At 46.0% G+C, this 27,831-nt stretch overlaps 1 protein-coding gene across 3 annotated transcripts in view; it reads right to left on the minus strand.

Moving 5' to 3' along the window:
* Matn2 (matrilin 2) overlaps positions 1 to 26,593 on the minus strand; it is a 111,465-nt gene extending 84,872 nt beyond the window's left edge. For all 3 annotated transcript variants that reach the window (XM_035449639.1, XM_035449638.1, XM_035449637.1), the window contains exon 1: positions 26,455 to 26,593. In XM_035449639.1, the coding sequence (XP_035305530.1) occupies positions 26,455 to 26,593 (139 nt within the window). The remainder of the gene's footprint in view (positions 1 to 26,454) is intronic.
* Positions 26,594 to 27,831: the final 1,238 nt, after the last annotated feature.

Below are 27,831 nucleotides of genomic sequence, written 5' to 3' on the forward strand. Positions count from 1 at the left end.
AAGGTGTGACACTTAACGGTGCAGTGTCGTCCCATAAACACGATGTTTGCTGGCCCAGAAGCCCAACAAACCAGACAGCACCTTGACATCACAGCTGGACTGCTTTCATCTTCATTTCACGAGAGCCTAGCTCAGACGTGAACACAGAGACTAGTGAACTGAAGGCATCGTGGGCAAAAGAACGTACCAGGCATGGTTGATGGGGGATGTTATTCTGTATATATGTTTCTCTTATTGGTTGATGAATAAAACACTGATTGACCAATAGAGCAGGAAGATAGGCGGGGCTAGGAGACAGGGAGGATGCTGGGGAGAGAGGCAGACAGGTGCCTCGAGGAGACGCCATGTAGAGACCTGGAAGGTAGGATGCACCAGGCACTTTCTGATAAGATAAGGCCATGTAGAAATACATAGATTAGTAGTTATGGGTTAATAATTAAGAGAGAGCCAGCCAGTAAAAAGCCCCAGCCATTAGCCAACAGTCTATAAATTAATATGTGTCTCTGTGTGCTTATTTGGGGCAAATCAGCTGTGGGACCAAGCTGGAAAGAAACTCCGCCTACACACAGTGGGGATGTTGGCATTCTAAGACACAGCCCCTGGCCTCAGGAGGCTCACAGTGCTCACCAATGCAAGTAAGCAGACAGGCAACTGCAGAGCAAGCCGGGGAGTATCACTCAAGCCACATAGTAGGGAGTATCACTCAAGCCACATAGTATGTGCTTTACCTCAGGAACCTCTTTCTAATCACAAACAGCAGTCCCTACAAAGCCAACATCCGGATGACCCAGGGAGTATTTCACGAACCCAACACAAGAACACACAATCTCTCCTGGCCCACCACTGAGAATAAAAGTCACAGTGAATGCCAAGACAGACGCCGTGCTCATGGCCGCCAGTCCCTCCATAGCCGGAGCGGACTGCTCGGTAGAAATAAAAGGAGGGAGAAAAGAGGAAGACCACTGAAGGGAAGGAAAATTCAGAAGCTATGCTCTCTGTTCTGCCAGACGTTCTAGTTTTCTTGTCTCTGCTCAGTGGGTAAAACGCAGTGGACACCATTGAACTTACTGTGGACCAAGGCTTCCCTCAGGAACACCCAACACTGTCTAAACGTCAACCTATCCATTCCTCCTGACACCTGTAAGTGGAACCCAAGGTCAAAGGCAGAAGCTGAGGCTTTGCGATTGCCAGGCTTGCTCTGTTTTAACCCAGAAAGGCGTGTACAGAGAGACAAATGTACAGAGAGACACCCCACTGGGTGGATTCGACCCAACCTGGAGGCACACACAGATGTGTCCCTGCAAAGAGTATTTGTTTCTTTTTCTGTTATTTTACAAGGATTCTAATGAGTGGGCATCTCTGAGTAGGTAGCAATACTGCTCAATAGAGTCAAGTCACAGGCCAGGGGACCCTAAGGGATCCCAGTCGACAGCAGCTCAAATGTCAGTTGTTCCCGTTGACCATCATAAATTCCTCCAGGAGCACAGTTCTCTAAGGCCCTCAGGGAATATGGAGTCAGGAGCCAGAAAATAGAAAAGGAAAAAAAAAAAAAAATGCCACATCACGCCAGTCTCCTCTGGTAGCTATTACAGGAGCTAAAAAGAGGCTCGTATGAAATTCAACAACGGTAGTTTCCAGAACCCTGGATGAGTTTCTTTACAAGAGAGCCAAAGAAAAGGCTGCCCTGGTTTAGCCCTAGAAGAAACAGTTTCCAGTGAATTGAAATTTCTTTGCAAGGTAAAGCAGTTTGCTCAAACCTCACTAAGAAATGCCCGGCACACCCTCTCAGAGTTTGCTATACAAACAAACTCCCCCAAGATTGATAAAGAGAGTATAAACAAATCGTTACATAGTCAATGGGTTTAGATCCTTTAAAAGGAAAATATATGAGTTGACAGAAGAAAAAGCAGAAGAAAAAACAGCATTATTATCAAACACTCTGGCCATTTTTCTTGTTTCTCCAATTGAGAAATAGCACTGTCTTCAGTTACAGGGCATGTGCGCTCTGGTGTACACACACACACACACACACACACACACACACAGACATGCACATGCACCCACATTCACACACACACACATGTGTATGCACACACATGCACACAGACACACAGACACACATGCACTCAAACACAGAGGCACACACATACACACATTATCTGAGACTGTACACAAGGCACTCTGGGAAACAGCTGTGTTGTTTCTGCTCTCTGTAAAGCATGAAACAGCATAGGCAGTTGTCCAAAGCAAACTGGCATTGACCCCCAGGGGCTTCAGGCTTAAGGACTTGAGCAGCTGCTTCATCTTTCTGAGGGTTCAGCAAATGGAAGCCAGGAGAAGGGCAGAGAGACCTGTGGACAGGAAGACAGGGCAGCTATGCCCTTAGAGCCAGGATGGGGAGGCCCCAGATGCCAGCCTCGTGGCATGGGTCCTGGTAACTTTTCCCTGGAGTACAGACGACAGGGAGTGCACCTCTGAAGTAGCAATAACAACCTGTTTGTTCCAGGTTCTAAAGACACCACATAACAGTCTCACCAAGACGTCTCACAGAGAAGGCGTCTTTGGAAGGTTTACAAAAGGCATGAACAACTAGCGCCTGGAGCAGAGTTGGGGGCTGGGGGGATTCTTGAACAACGTGATATTGCATTACAATTTTATGGTCTGGTGGAGTGGGCTAGGCCAGGAATTGAGTGGACATTTTAGGGCAGGCAGTATGCACACAGGCTTAGAGCCAGACAAGAGTGAGGGACCCAGGCACACAGGTAACCGAGAGAGTTGTAGGGCTGGCCCCTAAAGAGGCAGGGTTGACAGGGCTGTGTCAGGAGGGCCTCACACAGTCATTACTAAGGAGCCAAAGTGGAGCCATAGAAAGTTTGTGTTGTGTCCTTCCTCCTTTCCGACACACAAAAGTGTGTGACTTCTTCAAGTCTGATCCAACCCAGTCTCACCAGCCTGTCCCCAACCTGCAATTACCTATGTATTCCTTCATTTAGGCCCTCAGCCATGTCCCAGGTATAAATTCTCAGTTCTCTATGAATAAGCTAACAGGAAAAAAAGCCCAGAGAAATTCTTTTAGACTCCTTTGAGGCCGGTTCAACTAATCCTCTTCCTGGTTCCAAATGGCAAATGCAATACTGATTTAATGTCAACTGACATCATAAACAACACCCCTTCCCCAGTTACAAGTATTACAGAAGTTTAAAGGGGAAAAACTACGATTCCCAGACTCCATTGCAGCCGGGGTTGCTGATAAGAATGAGCTAAACCCCTATTAGACACTGCCACGGAGGGATGATGAGAGATAGAGGTTGTCTCTGCCACCCTTCAGGGCAGCAGAAGACATCGAGCTACAGCGTTGGACATGGTGTTCCAGAGTCAGCTACCAGCATCCTGGTGGATACGGAGGCAGTAGTATCCTGGGTCCAGTGACGTGTGTTTGTGCTGAACTCCACTCCCCATTTATCTGACAATCATGCAAGCAGTTAACTTCCTGTACTGAATCTTTCTGCTTGGTACCTATTACAGTCTGTTTCCCTGAACTGGCCCTCATGCTTTCTCAATAGTTTCGTCTCTGCTTAATGCCTTGTCCATCCACACAGTACTCCAGATGAGGGCTCCAGTTTGTTAGGGCAGAATAATGTAACCAAGCATGCTCACTACTGTTGAAACTCAACCTCCCCAGGCTTTGTGGAAACAAACTAACCTTCTGCTCACCTAACACTTCTGCACGGTCATCCCCCACACCTTATTCACTCTCTAACTTGTAAATTGTCTTCTTTCCGATTCGGCATCATGCTTTGATTCCTCCATTCCTACTTAACTTGGCTTCAGTTTAAACTGCCTAAACACACTGGGACAGCAATTACTCAAAAGGAAAACTATTGGGCAAGCAATTTGCTTCCTCGGTGCTTACAGCGCTTTAGCAAACGCTCTGTCTCCAGCTGCTGTCATCGACTCCACCAAGATTGCCGCCCAACGCCTAACGTTAGGGTTGCCATGGAGGCCAGAAATAACATGCTGGGAATCTGCACCACACAGATTCGGTGCCTTTGGTTTCTAGGTTGTTTTTCAAAGAGCCTTTCTTGTAGCTTGATTAACACAAGGATTGATTAATAAGTAAGATAGCAAGTTAATGAGCTGAAACGTTTTTTGTTATTTTTTCCCCCCTGAGACTCAGAGTCATCAAGAACTTAGGACTTGTACATTTTAAGGCTAAAAGGGGGACTTCAATGTTTCTACTCTTCTACAAGAGAAGGCAAGCCACGCTGTGTTGGGACGGGGCAGCGTCCTCACGCCTAGCCTGCCCCAGTCTCCAAACCACACTTCTCCACCAGGATTTGCTGCAAGATGCAGACTGGTTGTCTTTTGCTTTATGTCTAATATCCACTTATGAGCGAATACGTTTTATATTTGTCTTTCTGGGTCCAGGTTACCTCACTCTGGATGGCTTTTTCTACTTCCGTCATTTGCCTGCAAATTTCAAATGTCATTTTTTTTTAAACCACTGAGTAGTACTCCATTATGTAAATGTACCACATTTTACTAATCTATTATTCTGTTGAGGGGCATCTAGGTTGATCCCAGGTTCTGGGTATTACGAATAATGCTGCCATGAATATAGCTAAGCAAATGTGGTCTGAGTGTGCATCCTTTGGGTATATGCCCAAAAGTGGTATTGCTGGGTCTTGAGGCAGACTGATTCCCAATTTTCTGCAACTGTTATTTACCTCCTCACCAGAGCTCCCTTGTGCCCTCTACATCCTAACCTTGATCCCACAGGTATCGAGAGTCTTTAAAAAAGCCAAGTGAAATAATCTTTTCTTTGAACAACCCATCCCTTCCTGTGACAAAGGCTCCAGAAAATGAAGCAAAACCTGGGAATAAATCCCCAATGGACGGTCTTATGCCATTAGGAACACTTGGTCCTCACTGACTGGGGGCCCCAAGAGTATCAGAGGTTGGAACAGAGGGAGGACAGGTATGACCCGAGGGCTGGGTATGTGTGATGCTCAGTTCACTGAGCCTGGTAGAACTGTATTCATGGCAGGGTTCGGAAAGGAGTTAATTTGGCTTTGGTGACTTTACTGAAATATGAAACACCATGTTTAGGATACAGAAGAGCTCAGGCAGATTCAAATGTCTCCATGTAAACCAGATTCTTAAAGTGCTAACACAACCCAGAGGAGATAAGAGTAGGGCAAAGCAGGTTGCTCAAACCCAAATGTGGCATGATCTATATGGAAGCAGGGATGACCAGGAGCTGAGATTCAATGCCTGGGAGCCTCCAAGGGTTGGAGCCTAAGAAGAAATTCAACGGAAGTCTGCAAGATAAAACAGTTCAAGTGGAAAAGACTAAGCCTGCCCCAGGTGGTACCCCCCAGAGGATGCTGCTTACATTTCTGCCCTGCAGGAAAGTGTATTGTGGTGGAGACTGTTTGGCTCTGGATCCTTTCAACATCTGGATATGGCTGATGAACAGGCAGCACACATGTGCTAGCCTGGAGCCTGTCAGATCTGAGAAGCCAGCTCAAGCAATGGGTACAGCAGGCAAGAACACAACCCTACTCCCATCTGCCCCTAAGGAGAACCAAACAGCACATGCCAGCCCTGTCTAGCCAGCCAGGTTGGGGTGATAGGTGGCAGCTCTTCAGGCATGCCCCAAGATGAGGGCATAAGCAGTTCATGGAGACCAGCTAAGTATTGCAGAGAGCTAAGGAAGAGTGTGTTAGATCTGCAACACTGCACCCAGCATTGCTATTTTGAGGAAACAGCTGAGATAAGTACTGGGGTCTTTTCACGCTGTGTTAGACCTTTGTTGATGGTTTTTGTTTGTTTGTTTGTTTGTTTTTATATCCCCCAGCTATTAAATCCCCAAACTAACTGGCACTTACTTGGAGTGGACAGTGATGGGCTCTCAGAAACCCCACCCACTGTTGTAAAAAGATTTTATTATATAATGTTAGCCCTTGAGTGTTTTACAGATGTGGGAACAGAGTATTCAACAGATTTAGACTTTCCATGGCATAGGGGAAAAGAACACCCAGGAGCTATAATGCTACTGCCTATCCCAGTGCCAACGTAGGTTAGCTCTCTGTGGGGTGTTGGCCAGGGAGGCCCAAGGTCCCCACAAACCACAAATGCTATTGCTGCTGCTGTAGCTTGTAAGCTAGAACTAGATGGTTAAGACTCCGTTGCTTTGGTTGTAGGACATAAAGGAATAAATCAGGACTGAGCTTGAAATCCTCCAGTGTGGGATAGCTCTTGCAGTGAGTGCCTGAAGGTTGAGGAGAGAGATTCGTAAGTCCTTGGCTGCAAAGACTGTGTGTTACAGTGTCAGCATGTCAGGCAAGACATGCCTGTGGGTGAAATACTGACACCGCTATTACACTGCAACCAATTGCTTCCAGATGGGAGTTAAGGCCCACTCTGCAGGAGGAACTTGGGTTAAGAATCTTAGCCTAGAATATGGTCTCTTCTAACTACAAATGGCATGATCAGAGAGTGAGTTCTGGTGTTATCTGTCTAGCGTGGGCAATTAAACATCTGGCATGCTGTGAATGGCCCTTATAGGTTCATATATTTAAAAACTTGGAGTCAGGGGGCTGGAGATATGGCTCAGAGGTTAAGAGCACTGAATGCTCTTCCAGAGGTCCTGAGTTCAATTCCCAGCAACCACGTGGTCTCTCACAACCATCCGTTATGAGATCTGGCGCCCTTTTCTGGTGTGCAGATATACATGGAAGCAGAGTGTTGTTTACATAATAAATAAATAAAATCAAAAAACAGAGAAAAACTTGGAGTCAGGTGTTGTTGGTATCGCACGCCTTTAATCCCAGCACTCGAGAGGCAGAGGCAGGTAGATCTCTGTGAGTTCGAGACCAGCCTGGTCTACAAGAGCTAGTAACAGGACAGCCTCCAAAGCCACAGAGAAACCCTGTCTTGAAAAACCAAAATAAATAAATAAATAAATAAAACTTGGACCCCAGTTGGTGGAACTGTTTGGGAAGTATTAGGCGGTGTAGAACTTGTTGGAGGAAGTGTGTCACTGGGGGTGGGCTACTTGCACTGTTCCCAGTTAGCTCTCTTTACCCCCTACTTGTGGACGAGTGAGCTCTCAGCTGTTCCTGCCCCCATGCCCTTGCTCCAACATCATAAACTCTAGCCCTTTGAAACCAATTAAAAGCTTTCCTATCTAAAAGTATTGGCAACGGTGTCTTGTCACACCAACAGAAAAGCAACTGAGATGACATCTCAGATCATGATTTTCTTATCTATAAATTAGGTATCGTTATAAAATCTAACTCTCAAGGACTTGGTGAGGATAAGAGAGATAAGACAAGCAGTGCTTTGAACTGTAAAGCTCTTTCCTAAGTGGCAGGAGTGGCCAGAGTAATACGAGAATCAATAGCAATTTCTCTTCAACACACACACCCATCCCCAGGTCTCAATGTTGCTTTAGATTCTTATGAAAAAATTTATGATCCATGAAAAGAAAACACTGGATCCTAAAAAAAAAAAGTATGCTGTGTTGCCTATTAAAACATAGCTTACTAGTACACGAATGGACTTTGGGAGCCCACTCCACATAGAGGGATGCTCTCTCAGCCTAGACACACGGGGGAGGGTCTAGGCCCTGCTCCAAATGACATGACAGACTTTGAAGATCCCCCCCCCATGGAAGGCCTCACCATCCCTGGGGAGCAGAAAGGGGATAGGATTAGGAGGGTTGGTGGGGGGCAGGGGAGGAGGGGAGGGAGAGGGAACTGGGATTGACATGTAAAACAAGCCTGTTTCTAATGTAAATAAAAAGGGGGGGAACACCAAAAACATAGCTTAGAACCATGAACTGTGATCGGTAGCAACACATTTGAGAATGCAGACAACCACAACCGTGACAATTCCTAAGGAAAACACCAATTTCCAAACTAAGCCACAAAACTAAACACAGACTGACAGTTTTTAATAAAATTAGGTTAGTTTCAAAGATATCCTTTGTACAAAACAGATCAATTCCCTTGCATGTTTGCAAACTTTTTAAGGGACAAATAATCCCTCATATATATATATGTGTGTGTGTGTGTGTGTGTGTGTGTGTGTGTGTGTGTGTGTGTGTGTGTATTCTCATGAAACTAAACTGTGATATCAACACCAGGTAGTACAAAAGAGAGAAAATTATATGAAATAACTAGCCAATCTCATGTATGAGTCAAAGTCCAAAAATGAACTTGTAAAATGATCTACTTGTGTAGGCTATTAAAAACCCTGAAAATAATTGAAGTAAATTATTAAAAAGCACCACATCATGACCAACTAAGATTGACCCCAATAATGCAAAGATCGGTTCGGTATCAGGAAACCTAATGACATACCCACCACATTATCAAACCAAGATAGATGCCATTAGATGAAGGAAAAGCATTTGATAAGACAGAGCAGAGAAACTCAGATGACGGCAAATGGCTTTTGCATATCCTTTGGAGTCTCTTGCTGTACCTCTTCCTCAACCCTTGAGCCCGGGACACTTCCATTAATATTCTGACGACAAAATAGGCCAAGACCTTTCTTCAGTTGGGACAGACTCAAAATTTTCCAAATCCCTGGCCCCTCTCCTTCCCAGCAAGGCATCTGCCAACACCCCAAATCTTCTCTGGAGTATTTGGCATCCTCAGGTGAAGACTAACAAGGCAAGAGTATGTCAGACCACGTGGGAGGTTCTAGGCCTTGCACCAAAGGACGTGACAGACTTTGAAGATTCCCTCAATGGAAGGCCTCACCCTCCCTGGGGAGCAGAAAGGGGGTGGCATAGGGGGTCGGAGGGGTGCAGAGGAGGAGGGGAGGGAGAGGGAACTGGGATTGACATGTAAAAGAAGCTTGTTTCTAATTCAAATTTTAAAAAAAGGAAAAGAATAAAAGTTATCATCAAAGGAAAAATAAAAGAGTATGTAGGGTTGTCAGAAAATGCCTGAGCACTCCCTCTGGTGTGCCTAGACACCTCAGACTCTCCTTTTCCAGCAGGATGGACCAGCCTAAGATCAAATTCTCACAGGGCCAGGGACTCCCCACGACCACAGGACTACAGCATCCCAGGAAGCTCAGAATCCCTTGGTGTGAGGGATTGCAGACAACCCTGAAGGCAGCTGGTCCCCAAGTAGACTGGACCCGCCACCACTGAAAGTCTACTCTCCGGAATTTGCTAGGGAAGGCAGACGATCCCCTCACTGGAATGTAGGCAAATATTGTGGGCTCAACAGTGACCCAGTACTGGCACTTCTGAGAACTTGGGGTCATAACGTGAGCCAAAGAGACAAGAGAAGTAAGGTAAGAAATTGGTTTTTTAAGTCTTTAGCATCAAAGCCAAGTGTCACTGGGAAAGCCAAGAGCTCATGTCCTGTATATAAGACACAAGCTTATTCGGAGATCTCAATGTTTCTTCAGAATGATCGGCTAAAGGTTCTATGATCTCTGAAAACAAAACCCTGGGCACGTTTTATTAAAGGACACCAAGTCACTTATTAACACGTGGCTTGGTGTTGGGGAGTGCCGTTTATGCCAGTAAACTTGACAATGCAGACAAATGGGGTGGCTTTTAAGGAAACCACCAGTTACTAGAAGAGACCCAAAAATTAGTATGAAAGCCAAAATAATGAATAGCTTTTAAAGAAGTTCCTTAAGTTGTCAAGTGAATCCCTTTAACAGAAAGCCATCAATCCCATGTGTTTTTGGTTAGTTAGTTTGTTTGTTTGGGTTTTTTTGTTGTTGTTGTTGGTTTTTTTTTCTTTTTTTTAAAGATTTATTTATTATGTATACAGTGTTCTGTCTGCATACATGCTTGCACACCAGAAGAGGGCATTAGATCTCATTATAGATGGTTGTGAGCCACCATGTGGTTGCTGGGAATTGAATTCAGGACCTCTGGAAGAGCAGTCAATGCTCTTAACCTCTGAGACATCTGTCCAGCCCCCAATCCCAGGTCGTTTCATAAGTAAATTTATTACTTGTTAAGAATGCCTTTTACAGATCCTGTGAAGAAATTTCCCAATAGACTATTCAAGTCTTGGCACACAAGGAGGGTGTGGAATTACCAAACTATAAAGCAGGACAGATAGTGAGCTGGATATGACCCTGGCGGGAGCATTCTTAACATCCAGAACAGGTTATGCTTGCACACTATGGGTTCTCAATACGTTTGTTGGATGAATGAAAAACCAGGCAAATTAATTAAACAACAAAAAATAATAGTGTATGAGTACTAAGTGATTTTTTTTGATATAGCTTAACAAGCTATATAAAATTGATGGATTTCCTCATTTTGAAGACAAAAAGTCTAATTGGAAGAGAAGAGTGGAAATACTGCTTCAAGAGGCTGGGACAGTCACACATGACAGACACCAGAACACCAGCATCTATCAGACATGTCCAACACAGGGCTCACATGCCATGCCAACCAAGAATAACTACAAGTGTAGCTCAACAAAAAATAGGAAAAGTTGCCTAAAATACAAGGTTGCATTTATGTGTGTGTGTGTGCGTGTGTGTGTGTGTGAGAGAGAGAGAGAGAGAGAGAGAGAGAGAGAGAGAGAGAGAGAAAGAGAGAGAGAGAGAGAGAGAGAGAGGAGAGAGAGGAGAGAGAGAGGAGAGAGAGAAGGGTCCTAGAATATACAGTTCTTTATTGAGTGGTTCATGCAGAAAGGTACCAGCTCTGCCATCAGTGCTGGGGAATGAAGACCTGGAGACAGACAGCAGGTTCCCATTGCCTTTGCCAGGTCCAGCCCCCTTAGATGGAGCCCTTGTGATTCAGCCTGATTTGGAGGCATTCCCCTGGCCTCTCAAGGCCCAGCGCCCACACAAATCATGTCTTTCCATAGGCCCCTACTGGCTCTGAGCTCAAACTATCCAAAGCCAACATCTGTCTTGCTTCCCTCGGCCCTTCTCAAGCTTTAGCTCTTGGTATATTTGGTCACCCAGACCCTCCTTTGAAGTTTGGACTTATTTGCTGGCTGTTGGGCTTAAGAGACCTTCTCCCGCCTTCCCTGCTTAGCCCCGCCAAACTCTGAGCAGCCAAAATACACACAGAGCCTGCCTTTCCTCTTCCCTTGCTCCCTGGGATGTATAGAAAGAAGGCTTTTCTCAACTTGAGGTTCTCATTTTTGGATTTTGAGGAAAAAAAAAAACTTACTCAAATCGACTTCACCCCCTGGTTACATTATACTGGCTTCCCATCTGCAGCCCCAGGATGTTGGCTGGGCAACTAGATGGGAGGTTGGGCCTGCTTTAATGACTCAAAGCTGCAAGTGGACATTGGTAAGTACCACTCTGAACTGTTTGGGGATGTCATCAGAAGCCATCCATCACATCAGAGGAGTCAGAAAGAAACAGCAAGCTATTCAGGAAGTCTTCAGACTTCCTGACATATATTTCTTTCACAAACCAGGACAGTGGGGAGCAAGGTGGCTTCCCAGGAGATATACTGAAAAGCTAAGAATTTATATGTTGAAATTCTAACCCCCAATACTTCAGAAGTTAACCATATTTGAAAATAAGACCTCTATCTATATATTTATTTTTTTTAACATTCCAATCCCAGTTCTCCCTCTCTCCTTTTTTCACACTCTTCCCCTATCCCACGGCCTATCCGCTCCTCAGAGAGGGTGAGGCCTCCCCTAGGATGTCAACTAAGTCTGTCCCTGCACCTGGTTGAGGTAGGACCAAGGTGCACCACTCTCCCATGTCTAGGCTGAACAACGTATCTCTCCACATAGAAAGGGCTCCACAAAGTTAGTTTATGCATTAGTGTTAGATCTTGGCCCCACTGCCTTGGCCTCTAGAGATTACTAAGAGCTAGGTGTGGTAGCTCACATTTATAATCCCAGAACTAGAATTCAGGGTCACCCTCAGCTACATAGTGTTTGAGGCCAGTCTGGTAAGCATGAAGTCTTATCTCAGAAAACAAACAAAAAAAGTTATTAAGAGTTGGATGTGATGGCTCACAGATGCACCCCTGGTACTCTGGAAGCTGTGGCAAGAGGACCATCTCAAATTTGAAGCCAGTCTAGACTGTAGTGAGTTCCAGGCCAGCCTGGGCTACAAAGTGAGATGTCTTTAAAATAGATGATAGATAAATAGATAGATAGATAGATGATAGATGATGATAGATAGATAGATAGATAGATAGATAGATAGATAGATAGAAAGATAGCGTTATTAACTTTAAATGTGGTCATAAATGTGACTGCTAATGTTTTTAAAGGAAGAAATTTAGCTACAGAAAGGTACATGGAAAGAGGCCATGTAAAGAGACACAGGAATGAGATAACTATCCACAAGCCCAGGTCAGAGAGCTCAGAAGAAATCAGACTACCAACCTCAGATCTCCAGGCTTCTGAATTATGAGACAATGGATCTGTGTTGTTTTAAACCCCTAGTCTGTGGTCTACTCTTCTTCTGGAAGCTCCAACAAACTGACCCACCACCCAAGTCTCTATACTATTTCCTTTTGACCAGCTGTTTGTGTAATGTTTAATAAAACAAGCCCTTTTTGCATTTTTCAGTGATACTCATTTAAATACTTAGATACGATTTTTAAAAGTAAAGATGATAATCTTTATACAAATATTTTGAAAGAATATGAAGTATTGCTTTAAGGGAATAATTACAGTATATGGACAGCATGAATTGACTTCAATGGATTATTTAAAAAAAAAGAGAGAGCACAAAGGAAGGGTGGGAAGTAGGGGGTGAGATCTAAAAGGAATTAAAGGGAGGAATGGGGTGAACAGGGTCAAAATACATTGCATAAAATTAAGAAATAAATAAATAAAACTTTTTTAAAAGAATGAAATTATGATATTCACAGGAAAACAGAAATGGAGCTTTTAAAAGTGAAATGACAGACCCATACCACATTTTCCCTCATATGCACAAAAGCTAATATTTAAATTTATGTATATGTCTGCGATGTATGTAAGACAAGACAGTAAAAGGGGGGAAAGGAGAAAGAGGCGGAGAGGAAGGGTGAGGGGGGACCAATTTGCCAATTTGCAAATGATCCTAACTTGTTACTCTAAGGTGCGAAAGAGGTAAAAAGGAGAGAGGGAGAGGAATGAAAAACAGAGAGCCCCAGCCAAGAAAAAAAGCAACTAGATCTGAGCATGGTTGGACACTCCTGTAATGTCAGCCTCAGAGGGGCTGAACAGTGAAACCCTGTTTGAAAACATGACAGGAGCCAATGGACTGTGGAGGTGCTCAGTGGGTAAGAGCTTTCCCTGTGTGATCATGAGCACCAGAGTCTGGGCCCCAGCAGCTATGCAAAAAGCCAAGTATAGCTGCATTCGATTCTGAATCCCAGTGCTGTGGGCAGACAGCACAGTGATGAGTAAGTCAGTACAGCCAAATGGGTGAGCTCTGGCTCAGTGAGACACCCTGTGCTGGGTGAGCTCTGGCTCAGTGAGACACCCTGTGCTGGGTGAGCTCTGGCTCAGTGAGACACCCTGTATCGGTAGTTTTTTGTCAACTTGATTGATATAAGCTAGAGTCATCTGAGAGAACTTCATTTTAGATTACACCTCCATGAGATCAGGCTGTAGGGAACCCTGTTCTTAATTAGTGATTAATGTGGGAGGGGCCACCCTATTGTGGGTGGTGCCAGACCTGGGCAGGTGTCCCAGGGTGCTTTTGGTTCCTGCCCTGACTGCTTTGGACGGTGAACTGTAATGTGGTAATGTGAGCTGAAATAAAAAACCTTTTCCTCCCCAAGTTGCTATTGGTCGTGGGATTTTATTACTAACCAAGATAGACTCTGTATCCAAAAAGTGAGGTGGAGAATCTTGGGGAGCCACCCAACGTTGATCTCTGGCCTCCACTTGCAGACACACTCACACACTTAAGCACACATACGCTCTGTCAAACACACACACACACACCACCCCCGTCAAGTTTCCAAGCTCCGGGTCTTTAGTTCTTTCGGCTGTCCCCTATATTCCCTGCCTTTGGAAACCTTCATAAGTCCAGTAGCCTCTTCCTAGATTCCTCTTTGCCCATCTGGGACTTCATTTACTCCTTCCTACGGATGTATTGGGTGCCTGCTGTATACCAGCCTCACCGCTGAACTGCTGATATAACAATGAACCACACAGGTGACACAGTAGGGGCTCAGTACTAGCGAGGGTGTACAGCATGCTGAGGGATTTAAATCTTGACCCAGAATAGGAATGCTCCCATTGAGACCTCAAAGATGAGCCCAATTCAGATGGATGGAACGGACCCCAATTAATTCACGTGGTGGAACAGAGAGGAATATCTAGGATCGTAGCTGAAGAATCATTTGGGCAGAGGAAACACCAAATTCCGCCTCTGGCCACCGGGTAGTTGTTAGGAGTCTGAATGAAATGCCCTACTTCTCAAAGGCTCAGCTCCTTCGCCTGTAAAGTGGAAATAAGAGCAGTGTGAATTGTCCAAGAACGATTCCAGGCAGGCAATAGGAGAAATAACAACAACATAAGCAAACGGCCCCCTCGGCCGCCATCATTGCCATCCCTGTCATCATTAGCGTCAGATACGAAGACCAGAGACATGACCGTCCCATGATGGGCCCTTGAAAGAAACAGAGAAGAGTGGCTTTGTCACCCACAGAAAAGACCCCACCCCATCTCTACTTCACACCACAGCTACATACCGCAGGCACAAAACTCACAGGCAAACTGGGGGTACAGCTTTTGGGAACTGAGGAAGGCAACAAGAGAAGCTGAGATGAGAAGATATAAAAGAAGGCTATAAAAGAGGAAAGATGAGGGAAGGGAACAGAAGGAAAGAGGCAGACTGCATAGGAGGGGAAAATGGACGCATCTGTTGGCTTTGAAAGCTTTTACATCTGTGCCTTGTTAGAAATCAGATGCTGCACTTTCTAGGGTTCCCCAAGCATTAATCACAAGATAGGAGGGAGGAATTCGTTTTACATAGTTTATTAAAAACGAATGATAGCAGAGGTTGGTTTACGTATTAGTCAGGCATGAAAAGTTTGATAAAGAACAGCATTCCTGTATAGAGGAATTCCTGTATCCCCCTCTTGGGTTCACAATTCCGATGATTCTGCTGAATGTCACAGTGACTGGGCATTTGAACAACGGGGGAGGATTTTACTTCAAAAATCTTTTCTATGTTTAAAACAATCCCATAAGCTCTATACTCCAACCTTCATTTGTTATGATAAGTTCTAATGATAAAAATACATTCCAGCCAAGCGGACCCTGAGAGACCCCCTTTCTCCCTGCTGTGTTGGCACTGGAAGAGACCGGCTCCCCACACAGGCACGGGCCCTACCTCTGCCAGCTTCTCCCTGGGTAGGAAAATGCTAGCGTGGGCACAGCCTGAAGTTAGTGAATTCTCCAGCTGCAATTTTTCCTGTAGATGACATTCATCTCGAATCCTCTTCCTGGCTCACACTCCACAGTGTCTCCCAAGGCCTTCCTCTTGCCCATTTCCACCCCACCTCAAAGATTACGCTTCTGTAATGGTTCTTATACTAGAGTCTTCAGAAATACAGTTATTGGGGGCTGGAAAGATGGCTCAGTGGTTAAGAGCACTGGCTTCTCTTCCAGAGGTCACGGGTTCAATTCCCAGCACCCACATGGCAGCTCACGGCTGTCTATAATTCCTGTTTTGGGAGATATGAATACCTCACACATTCAGGCAAAACATCAATGTAAATAAAAAATACAAATAAATATTTTTTAAAGAAAAGAAATGCAGCTGTTTAAGCTTGCAAAACAAGCTAAATGAGACCTTCTGGGTGTGGGACTAAATAACCTGTTTCCCCACAAGCCTTCCAGGGTCTTCTTGGTCCTATTTCCCATCTTCCTCCTTAAACTTCTTCCCCAACTCTTCCTACCCCAAACTTCCCCCTCGTCTTCCAGACTGTGGTAGTTTCTCTTCACTCTTACCTGGAAAGAATGAAAGGCAGCGCAAGACTCTATACACCACAGATGAGTGTGGAAAGAAAGAAGAATTAACGGTATCACATTCCGCAGAAAAAAAAACCTGAGGGACCTACTGACCTCCTTCTCTTCTAGAGAGGAACAAACTGAGTCTCAGAGAAGAAAACCATTTACCTAAAAAAGTAGTAGTCAAATCAAGGCAGGAGTCAGGGCTGGGAGATGGCTCAGCCGTAAAGAGCGTTTGTTGCACACGGGTGAGAACCTGAATGAAGATTATCAGCATCCATGGTGTGTGCATGTCTGTAATCCCAGCACCACGGCGGGGGTGGTGGTGGTGGTGGTGCTGAGACTGGAAGATCTCTAAGACAGACACACCGAGGGGCTGGGAGAGACAGAATAGATAAGACAGTGAAGGAAAAAAAACAAACTGGAATCAACTGGCAGTAGAGATGTGTCCACACAGAGAGTCAACCTTGAATGTGTAAAGTCAAGGGTCCGATCGCCACCACCACTAAAGAAACGAGTGAATAAGTTAACAAGCAAGCAAATAAAGAAATACCGATCCAAATGACAGAGTCAGCCATCAGGCATTAACACACTGCTTTGCGAACAGGACCAGTGCCAAGGCTGGCGGTGAGTGGGACCTCAGCATGACCATGGTGGCTGCACAGACAGGTGTATAGCTGTCTCACGGCCTCCGTAAAGGTCCCCATGGGAGAATCAGCCCAGGCTGAAATCATCATGGCCTAGCATAGGACGCATGCCTCTCTTTGCTCTGAGTACAGGCGCTACATACAAAGCCACTCACCCCTTTCATGAGGCTGGGCATGGTTTCCGTGTGGTTTGCAAAGTTTTGACAAGATGATAAATTGCTTCACCTCTCGGAGACCCTGCTTCCTCATCACTAAGAGGCAATAACAAGGCTCACATAACAAGCAGTGTTCTCCCCCCAGAGATTAAATGAAATAATGTCTGTCTCAGGGGTTCACAAATCAGCCGCCCTCCGTGTGCTGTGATCCATGAACCACACTCCCCTCTTTCCAAGTGAGTCACAGCCTGGTGCTAAGCATTAAGCAAGTACAAAAATAACCAGAATGCCAATCTCTCAGAGGTAGGGACCACTGCTGGCCCTTAGAATATAAGATAGTCAGGCAGGCAGAATATAAGATACTCATTGGCAGGCAACCCACAATGGGTGTGGCCTGCCTGGTTGGGAGGGGTGGGAGTTGGCATTTGGCTTGACTGTAGCTGATAACAGACTAGGATTTCTATTACTGCGATGAAATACCATGACCAGAAGTAGGTTGGGGAGGAAAAGACTTTATTTGGCTTACACTTATACATTGACTTGCTGTTCATCATCAAAGGAAGTCAGGACAGAAACTCAAACAGGGCAGGAACCTGCAGGCAGGAGCTGATGCAGAGGCCACAGAGGAGAGCTGCTTACTGAATTGCTCCTCATGGCTTGCTCAGCCTGCTTTCTTTTAGAACCTAGGACCACCAGCCCAGGATGGCACCACCCACAACAGGCTGGGACCTCCCCCACCAACCGCTAATTAAGAAAATGTGCTACAGATTTGCCTACAGCCTGATCTTATGGAAGCATTTTCTTAATTGAGGTTTCCTCCTCTCAGATGACTTTAGTTTGTGTCAAGATGACCTAAAACTATCCAGCACAATAGGTCTTGGCTGAAGAAAGATTCCAGATAGAAGAAAATGAAAACCAGAAATCTTGGCGAAATTTGAAAATAAAAAATTGTAGCCTCCCAAAGTAGTTTCAAAGGATGAAACCGGGCGTTGGTGGCGCACACCTTTAATCCCAGCACTCAGGAGGCAGAGGCAGGCGGATCTCTGTGAGTTCGAGGCCAGCCTGGTCTCCAGAGCGAGGAAGGATTGCCCTGCTCTGTCACTCATTCCTTTGAGGTTCTCTCTGAACCTGGAGTTAGGAAGGTAGGCAGCAAGCCCCACTCATTCTCCTATATCTGCCCCCACAACACTGGCGTTGCAGGTAAATGCATGGCCACGCACAGTGTTTTACATGGTTGCTGGGGATTCTAACTCAAGCCAGCAAATGAGTGAGGAGCAAAGCACCCTCACTCACTCAGCCATCTCCTCAGCAACCAATTCTACCACCATTTTAATGTCAGACTTAATTAAAGGTGTATGCAAAATGTAGTAAATACAGTTCGTGATATGTTGTGATTTCCAAAGTGCAAAGTTTAGAGATGAAACCTTAGACTCTGTGATGGCTATTCTTGGTTGTCAACTTGACTACATCTGGAACTAACTAGAATCCAAAAATGGAGGGCACACCTGTGAGGGATTTTTCCTTAATTTGAAGTGGGAAGATCTACTTCTAAATCCAGACCCTTGAGGTAGAAAGGCATGCTTTTAATCCAGATCTTTTTGGTTGGTTGGTTGGTTGGTCAGTTGAAGCTTTTTTGTTTGGTTGTTTTGGGCTTTGTTGTTGTTGTTGTTTTGTTTTGGGGTTGTTTTTTTTTTTTGCTTGTTTGTTTTTTGTGTGTGTATTGGTTTTGGTTTTTAAAGACAGGGTTTCTCTGTGTAAAAGCTCAGGCTGTCCTGGAATTATCTTTGTAGACAAGGCCAGCCTCAAATTTACAGAGATATGCCTGCCTCTGCCTCCTGAGTGCTGGGACTAAAAGTATATTTTGTTTTGTTTTTCCAGACTGTGTAATTTTGGAGCCTGTCCTGGCACTCACTCTGTAGACCAGGCTGGCTCACAGAGATCTGCCTGCCTCTGCCTACCGAGTGCTAGGATTAAACGTGTGCGCTACCAACACCCGGCTATTTTTTATATTTATAATACAACCTTTTTAATGATTTATTTTCATGTGCATTGATTTTTTTGCCTGCATGTGTGTCTATGTGAGGGTTGTCAGATCCCCTGGAACTGGAGTTGTAGACAGTTGGGAGCTGCCATGTGGATGCTGGGAATTAAACCTGTGTCCTCTGGAAGAGCTGCCAGTGCTCTTAACCACTGAGCCATCTCTCCAGCCCCAATCCAGGTCTTTTGGGCTGGGGAAAAACATGCCTGTAATCTGGGTCTTGACGTGGGAAGACACATTTAATCTGGCCACACCTTCTGCTGGAAGCCATATAAGGACTATAAGGCCAAGGAAGAAGGAAGCTTTTGCTTTTTGCTGGCCTGCCCTCACCTAGCTGGCAAATGCATTCCTTCACTGGCATTACAGCCCGCTCTTTCAGGATTCCGGTGTATACGGAAGACCAGCTGAGACATCCAGCCCTGAGGATTGAACAACCACTGGATTCTTTGACTTTCTGTTCACAGTCAGCCATTGCTGGATTAGCTAGACCACAGCCTGTAAGTCATCCTAATAAATACCCTTTCTATATAGAGAAAGTCATTCTAGAAACTATGTTACTCTGGAGAACCCTGACTAATACAGATTTCCTACATGCATTAGCTGAATTTTGAGTAATAAAATAACGTTTATAAAGAAGTATCCCTAAATTCTGTTGCCTTGTACCCTTGGAACCTCTGAAATTTTCCCTGACTCTGTATGGGAAGGAGATTAGCGGTTCTGGTCCCACCTGCCCAGTCCAGACTAAGGAGCCAGCATCCATTTTAGTCTTTACCGCTCACTTCTTGAGGCTCACACTGCCTCAAGGTGCCCCTTGTGAAACAAACATGGGATTCTACGTGGGTGGCACTGCTGCAGGGGAGGCTGAATATTCGGAAAGGAAAAGATGTCAAGGTCAGTTAGTAGAAACCAAGTGAGCAAGGCTGGAAAGTGCAGAAAGGAAAAAAACCCTCCAACAACACCGGGAGAGAGACAAAACTAGGAAAGCAAACTAGCAGCAGAATATCCACGGGAAAAGACCATTAAGAGACTGCTTTGCACTCCCTCTCAGGAACGGAGACATAGAGAAAGTGTGAGCAATTAAAGCCAGACAGTGAGGGTTTCTACATAGGCTGTTATGCTGTGCTGGTTGCCCTGGAAATAGTAACCCCCCCCCACACACACACACACCACCCCCGACAGGACAGTGATGTATAAAAGAAAACAAATGCACATACAGGGTGCGGCAGTATCTATGGATGGGATTGTGTCCAGCTAGCCTTACCTTGAGGGGTCTGGGGAGGAACTGGTAAGAGAGTGTGTGCCTTTGGTAAAAGGGGAAGAAACCTAAGGACTCTGGGAATAGCACGAATCCTGCACTGACCCCACTTGTCACCATCACAGCCTGGAAGGGACTTAGGCTGGGGAATCCGTGTCCTCCTATAGGCACAGAGCATTTGCTCTGAATGCAAGTCAGATGACTAGTTAGACCCTGACTTTTGCCCACCCAGGAAGGCTGAGGTCTAGACGGCCCCTCGGTTACAGTCTGCTAAAGAAAGGCTCAGACTTGTCCTCGAAGGCCCTGAAGTCCTAAATCAATATTTCCTTGTTCTTCTTGGCTTGTCTCCTTTTCAGATCCCCTACCTGGGACAGCCCACCATCTTGAGGCCAATGTCCAAGTTTGCCTTGAGCCCCATTCTCATCGCTCTGCTGTCTGCTCATCCCTGGGGCTCTCCAGTGGTCATGGCCTCCACGGGTAGTGTTGCCTTAAACCACTCTCTTGGAAGAGGTTTGGGGACCCCGAGGTTCCCTGGGACTCCTTCAGATGATCCATGAGGTCAGGCCTGGGTTCATAACACATATGTTCCCCTCTCATTATGTCACCCTTTTGTGAGTGTATATAACAAAACAACGTCAACCAGTGTGTTTTCGATTCCACACTACAATTAATTTCAAGAAGCTACTGCCTGTCAAGTTTCATGTACTATCATAGAAGAGTCTACAGGAGAAGACTGCTACAAGAGGCCTCCAAATATATGCAATATGTGGTATCTATGTATAGCCCAAGCAAAACATCCCATGACTGGAAATGTAGCTAAAAAGCAAAGCAATTACCTAGCATGCCCAAGGCTGTGTTCAACTCCCAACACTACCCCACCCCCCAAAATCATCACAGATTGAAAGCAGGACTCCAGGAATGTTATATTAAAGCAAACACCAAATAGGTTTGCAAATTTTAAAGACATAAATGCTGTTTTCACTAATTTTATTATTGATAAAAACATTTTTCAGGGTTTTTCAAGACAGAGTCTCTCTGTGTACCCTGGCTGTCCTGGAGCTCACTCTGTAGACCAGGCTGCCATTGAACTCACAGAGATCACCTGCCTCTGGTTCCCGAGTGCAGGGATTAAAGGTGTGCACCACCACTGCCAGGCTTGATAAAATAAATTTTAATAAAATAGCTTATGTCAACATAGTATGGATTTATTGTTTTTTGTTAACTAAGTTCCTCAATGTAGTTCCTGGTGTGGTAACTCTCGAGACATTTCTAGCCCACAAGAAGCTCTTTGAGACTCTCAATTTATCCCTGAGTATGTGAGGAAGACTCCTGAGGTCAAGAAGCTTGTAGATCATGCTCAGCTGGCAGACTGGTTAATTCGAAAATGCCTGCATGGTTGCACAGAGTCTTCGAAATTAATGATCTTTCTATAAGTGTGTTCCCCATCACCTCATGGCACACTCTTCTTGGAGGCTACTGATCTTAAGCCTTCTACCCTAGATCTTGTATCTGTCCCAACACAGAAATCTCACATGGATGAATAGGGAGGGGGGGAGCCCATGGGGATAGAGGAGTGAATGGCCTACAAACATTGACAAGAGGAATGGGTGTGTGGTGTGTGTGTGTGTGTGTGTAGGTGGTGAATGGGTATGCATGAGTGTGTAGACCAGAAGTCAACTTTAGGTGTTGTTCCTCATGATTCCATCCTCTTTGCTCTTTTGAGACTGTCTCTTGCCTGCTTGAGGCTGGCCAAGTAGGTTAGACTGGCTAGCCATTGAGCCCTGTGAACCCTCAGTCTCCACTATGGACTTACCAGCCCACAGTACTTTCTTTTAAGATGACTTATGGGGATTGAACTTATGCTTGCGTTTTACCAACTGAACCATCTCCCTGGCCCCATTGTTACAGAGACTCTGAATTGAATACAAGATATAAAATACACATATTTTTTTCTTTTTTGGGCAGGGTGCGATGGTGCACACCTTTAACCCCAGCACAGGCAGATCTCTGTGAGTTCAAGGTCAGCCTGGTCTACAAGAGTGAGTTCCAGAAACAGCCAGGGCTACACGGAAAAACCTTGTCTTGGTAAAACAAACAACAATAATAAACCTAAAAAGTTTGAACAAAACTTAACCTAAGTAGGCTGGGCATGGTGGCACATGCCTTCAGTCCCAGCACTCAGGGGGTAGACACAGGCAAGATCTCTGGAGTTTGAGGCCAGCCTGGTCTACAAAGAGAGTTCCAGACCAGAGAGAGCTATGTACTGAGACCCTATCTATAAATAAATAAATAAGTAAAATAACCTAAGAGACAATTTTGTTTCAACTCAAAGTTCAGAGAAACTCTTATAAGCAAATAATCAGGGAATACATCATGCTGAGAGATACCACAAATGTGATCAGAGTAACTTGTTCCAGGAAGGCAATGTGGCCTGGACAGAGCTCTGAACATAGAAAGAATAACACACACACACACACACACACACACACACACAAAATACAAGATACCCCATTGTGAGGATGAAGAGAAGGTCACACGATCGGGCTAAGGCCAGCCAACAAGTGTGGTGGCTTCTCCACCCTGGTTCCCCTCAAACCCAAAGCAGACTGTGATCCGGAACACTGGCCAGAGTTGCAGGGTTTGCTTTGCAGTTCGTGGCTATCCTCCAACCTCCTTTGTGAGCAGCTGTCTTTCTGCATGTCTGGAAACATCAGCGTGCAAGGCTCAGCAGAGCAATCACACACAGCATGGCACTTCCAGGCCCAGGTTGGAGGTGTGCCCTGTCCCCAGGAAAACGAGGAAGTGGGGGTGACACTAGAGGGAGGTCTTGGTAATTGTCCTACTGCTGTGAAGAGACAGAGACCAAGGCAACTCTTACAAAAAGAAAGCATTTAACTGGGGCCTCAATTAACAGTTCCAGAGGGTTAGTCGTGATGATCACGGTGAGGACCGTGACAATAGACAAGATGGCCCTGGAGCAGTAGCTGAGAGCTTACATGTGAGCCGCTGCCCAGTGATAGACCTCCTCTAACAGGACACGCCCCCTCCAACAAGGACACACCCCCTCCAACAAGGACACACCCCCTCCAACAAGGACACACCCTCTCCAACAAGGACACACCTCCTCCAGCAAGGACACACCCACTCCAACAAGAACACACCTCCTCCAACAAGAACACACCCCCTCCAGCAAGGACACACCCCCTCCAACAAGAACACACCCTCTCCAACAAGGACACACCTCCTCCAGCAAGGACACACCTACTCCAACAAGGACACACCCTCTCCAACAAGAACACACCCTCTCCAACAAGGACACGCCCCCTCCAACAAGGACACACCTCCTAATCCTTCTGATCCTCCTCAAACAATTTACCAACTGGGGCCCAAACAGGCAAATGTATGAGCCTACTGGGGCCATTCTCATTTAAACCATCACACGGGGACCAATGCCTTTGGCAAAATAGGTGTCTACCTCTTGGCTCAGAAGTTTTAGTATTACCAATTCAGATACTGATGAGTGTGTTCGTGAGAGAGACAGACAGACTTGGAGCCAAGAGAAGAAAAAGAAGGGTTATGTTTTCCCAGTTAAGCCAGGGATGGCTCATCCCCCAAACCAGCCTCATGTAAAATTCCTTGTGGGACTTCAGACACAGCTCTGTGACGCCATGCTTCCCTAGTATGTGAAAGGCTCTGGGTTCCCTCCCTAACATCATAAAAAAGTAAAATAAACCCAACCATGCAGTTGCAGGTGGTGACCTAGGAAGCATCAGGATATGTTGTTTGGTTATTTATATATACTTAAACACATATAATGCTAACCACATAAGTATCTTGAAATGACTTTTTTTTAACCCTGGAATCAATGCTAAACATTTCCCATTTCTTTTCAACGTATACAGAAGTCTTGTGTTTACTTGACAGGTTGGCACTATGAACCTGGGACTCTCAGGAGACTAAAGACCAGGTCACTGTTCAGTCAACATCAGAAAAGGTTCTGCCCTATCGAAACAGGGCTCCCCGTATCTGTCCAAAGGGCCCAGGCTCTAACAGCTGCCCACAAGCCATAAACGTAAAGTGTTTCAGAGACTGTCATGTAGACGCATGCTAAAGCCAACGTTTACTGTATATTTAGAATTTACAGAAATCACCTCGTTTACTCCCTGGAAAATGCTCCAAGGTCAACGTTTCTGTGTCCATTTTACAGACAAGGGAACCGAGCCTAGAGAAGTCACCCAGCCAGCAAGAAACAGCAGCAGGACTTAATCCAGGTCCATGCCAAAATATCCTCTCGCTATATTGGCTGATGCACGAGTTTTATAATTAGTCAAAATAATAAAAACCTGGAGATAGATATCGGGGTAAATGCTGAAAGACCAGAGAGACAAAGGAGCAAGCCACAGCCAGCTCTTACCTCGCCGACTTCAGCTGAAGAGGGGATGAGCTCCCGTCTCCTCTCACCATATAAACTTCCTCTCCCCACCCAGCCATCTCACTTCCTGTCTGTCTGTACAGACCTCCAGACCTCTATGGTTAACTAGTGGCTAGCTCTGCCCTGTGATCTTCAGACAAGCTTTATTTGTTAGAGTACAAACAAGACGTCACCACAGTTGGCCAGCCTGCTTGTCAGACCAGACAATCTGTGGGTATTCTGTTATCTTTCGAGGCATTTTCTTTCTGGAGAAAACATGTTCACTAGATGGAAATAACAGGGAACTACCACTTTCCATACCTCCTGCCTCTGTTAGACCCCGGGAAAACTCAAGTATCCGGGGTCCCAGGCCACGTTCTCGGTCACCCCAATCACCAGGCGGATTTGAGAGCTTGCTGCAATCTGCACGAGGCTTTATTGTAATTTAACGAGCTAACCCCATGTTAGCTCGGGTCTTTCACCCACCCGCCATGGCGGATGGCTAGCAAAAGACGGCTCCTAGGGCCTCCCAAGAGATCTTATAGAACAGCGTAAGGGGAGTGTCTAGGGGTACGCACAGGCTCACGATTGGTGTGCCTCCAGGCATGGAGGGCTTGCCCTGTGTCGATTGGTCAACTGGTTGTTATGGCCCATAGGCCCTCCCAGGGTGGTTGCTATGCTTTGTGCGTCATTGCTGTGCACTTGTCCGTAAAGCACACACAGGGTCGTAGCACCACCAGCTAACTTCTGATTGGTTCCTTGTCACGAGACAGGCATCTGACTTTCTAGTGTCTAGGACAAGGTCATAGAAGCACGTGTTCTGCCGTTGTGGCTGCCAAGAGGGAAGCTGGCCCCTTCACCTCCACCTCTCTGTCATGCCTGCTTTTCCCTACACCACCGTAAGCTGGAATACTAACAGACTTATCCAGACAAGTTTAATACACTTTTTTTTCTCATGACACCCCTGTCCAGGCCAAGTCCATCAGGGACATTTTCAGAAGAAAACTCCTTTTTTGGTTGCGTTTTGTTTTGTTTTGCTTTGTTTTGAGACAGGGTTTCTCTGTGTAGCTTTTGAGCCTATCCTGGAACTCGCTCTGGAGACCAGGCTGGTCTCAAATTCACAGAGATCCACCTGCCTCTGCCTCCTGAGTGCTGGGATTAAAGGTGTGCATCCACACACATACTCCCACCCCCCACCCCTGGCCAAAAGAAAACTCTTTGCCCTGTGTATTGGAGCAATGTCATGAGCTCACATTAAACCCAAGGCTTTACAATAGAAGCTTAAATGTAACTTGAAAAACTGGATATTTCCTGAAGGGACCAGTTCCCCATTTCGGCAGCCATAACAGCCGAACACGTACTTGCCTGGTCACTAGGAAGTCAGATGCCTGCCTCGTGGCAAGGAACCAATCAGAAGTTAGCTGGTGGTGCTATGCTTTACGGCTCTGGGTGTGCTTTACGGACAAGCGCACAGCAATGACAAGCAGAGCATAGCAACCACCCTGGGAGGGCCTATGGGCCATAACAACCAGTGGGCCAATCAACACAGGGCAAACCCTCCAAGCCTGGAGGCACACCAATCCTGAGCCTGTGCGTACCCCTAGACACTCCCCTTATGCTGCCCTATAAGATCTCTATGCAGACGCTTCGAGCCGTCTTTCTAGCCATCCGCCATGGTGGGTGGATGAAAGAACCTTAACTCGTTAAACAACTACAATAAAGCCTCATGCAGTTTGCATCAAGCTTTCAGCTCCTCCTGGTGACTGGGGTGGCCGTGGTCCTGGACCGAGATCCTGGGGGCCTGAGCCTTCTGGGGGGTCTTTCACTTCTCAGTTCAGATGTACCAGTCGCCAGTGGGATTCCTCCCCACCCCACCCTCCCACTCCCCCCTCCCCAGCCCCAGCACAGCCATCAGAGCACCCAGAGGCAGGAGTCCCCCCAGTCCCTGTGCTCTGGTCCAGGACCCTCCCTGATCCACACCACTGGGAGCTGCTGTGGGCGCTCCTCACTCACCCAGCAGTGCAGTCTGGGGATGTGTCCGGACATGGCGGCCTCTGGAGGGGAACCTGGCTTGGGGACGATCTCTGGCTCCAGCCGGCAGAAGGAGGAACTGCCCAAGCATTAGCAAACAGGCCACCAGCATCTTCTCCATCTTCAAGGGGAGCAGGGGTGTGGCTGTAATATAACACAAGAAAGGCAAGTGAGGTCTCTTGGTGGCCCTTATGTCAGGGTGCTGCAGCCCTGTTGCCCCAATTTTTCAGATCCCAAATAAATGCTACTTGTCTGTTTGACCCTTCCAAACTTGAGGATGCCATATAGGTTGGCCAGGTGGGGGGGGGGTTGTTTGTTTGTTTGTTTGTTTGTTTTAGAGACAGGGTTTCTTTGTATAGTCCTGGCTGTCCTGGAACTAGACCAGGCTAGCCTAACTCACTGAGATCCACCTGCGTCTGTCTCTGCCTCTGCCTCCCCAGTACTGGTGTTAAAGGCATGCACCACTGATGGGGAAAGTACTTCTGTGTATGTTTATCTTATTGATTGTTAAATAAAATACTGTTTGGCCAATGAGACAGCAAGTAGACGGGACTAGGAGTCAAAGAGGATTCTGGGAAATGTAGTAGAGAAGTGTGATCCAGGCAGGAAGTGACATAGCAAGGAGACTCATATTTAAGTGACGGAGAAACAGGAAGGGCCCCTTTTCCCCTCGGCTCCTGCTCCAGCGGCACAATGTGATCCACCAGGCAAGGAAGGACGCCAATAAGGCGTCCAATAAGATAAGTCTCATAAAATATATAGATTTATGATAGTTAAGACTGAGCTAGCAAATGAGAGTCCTAGTCATTGGCCAAGCAGCTTTGTACCTAATACAAGTTTCTGTGTATTTATTTGGGCGTAATTCGGGCGGGCGGCTGGCATAAAGCGTACACGTGGCGGTGGGGCTCAGTGGCTTTTGGCGGAAAGATTTATCGTAACACACCACCTCCACCTGGCATCTGGAGTACTCTTGAGCTGCCAGAAACCATGGGAAGTCCATCATCACCTTGGGTCACCAATCTATCTTGAAGGCTTTTATCAGCTTAATTTGTTATCAAGTAATCACAGATTCATTCTACATCTTAGATTTGAAATGGGGGGGGGGGTGTCCTGAGGATTCCAGGTAATAACGGTCTTCTGTCTATCAATATCAGATTATACAAGTTAATAGGCAAAGTGTCCCTAGAAATCAGTGTGGAGCTGATATGGGTATTATAACAGGGGAAGTTGTGTCCCCATCCCCGGCCTCCTGCATCCTTTTTACTTTGGCAGAGTATTGCTAGGTAGTCATCCCCCTGCCTCAGCTTGTTGCGTTCCACCACACCCAACCTGTATACACTTATTAAGAAGGAGCGTGGC

This window comes from Cricetulus griseus, chromosome 10 (assembly GCF_003668045.3).
Source record: "Cricetulus griseus strain 17A/GY chromosome 10, alternate assembly CriGri-PICRH-1.0, whole genome shotgun sequence".
NCBI classification, from domain to species: Eukaryota; Metazoa; Chordata; class Mammalia; order Rodentia; family Cricetidae; genus Cricetulus; species Cricetulus griseus.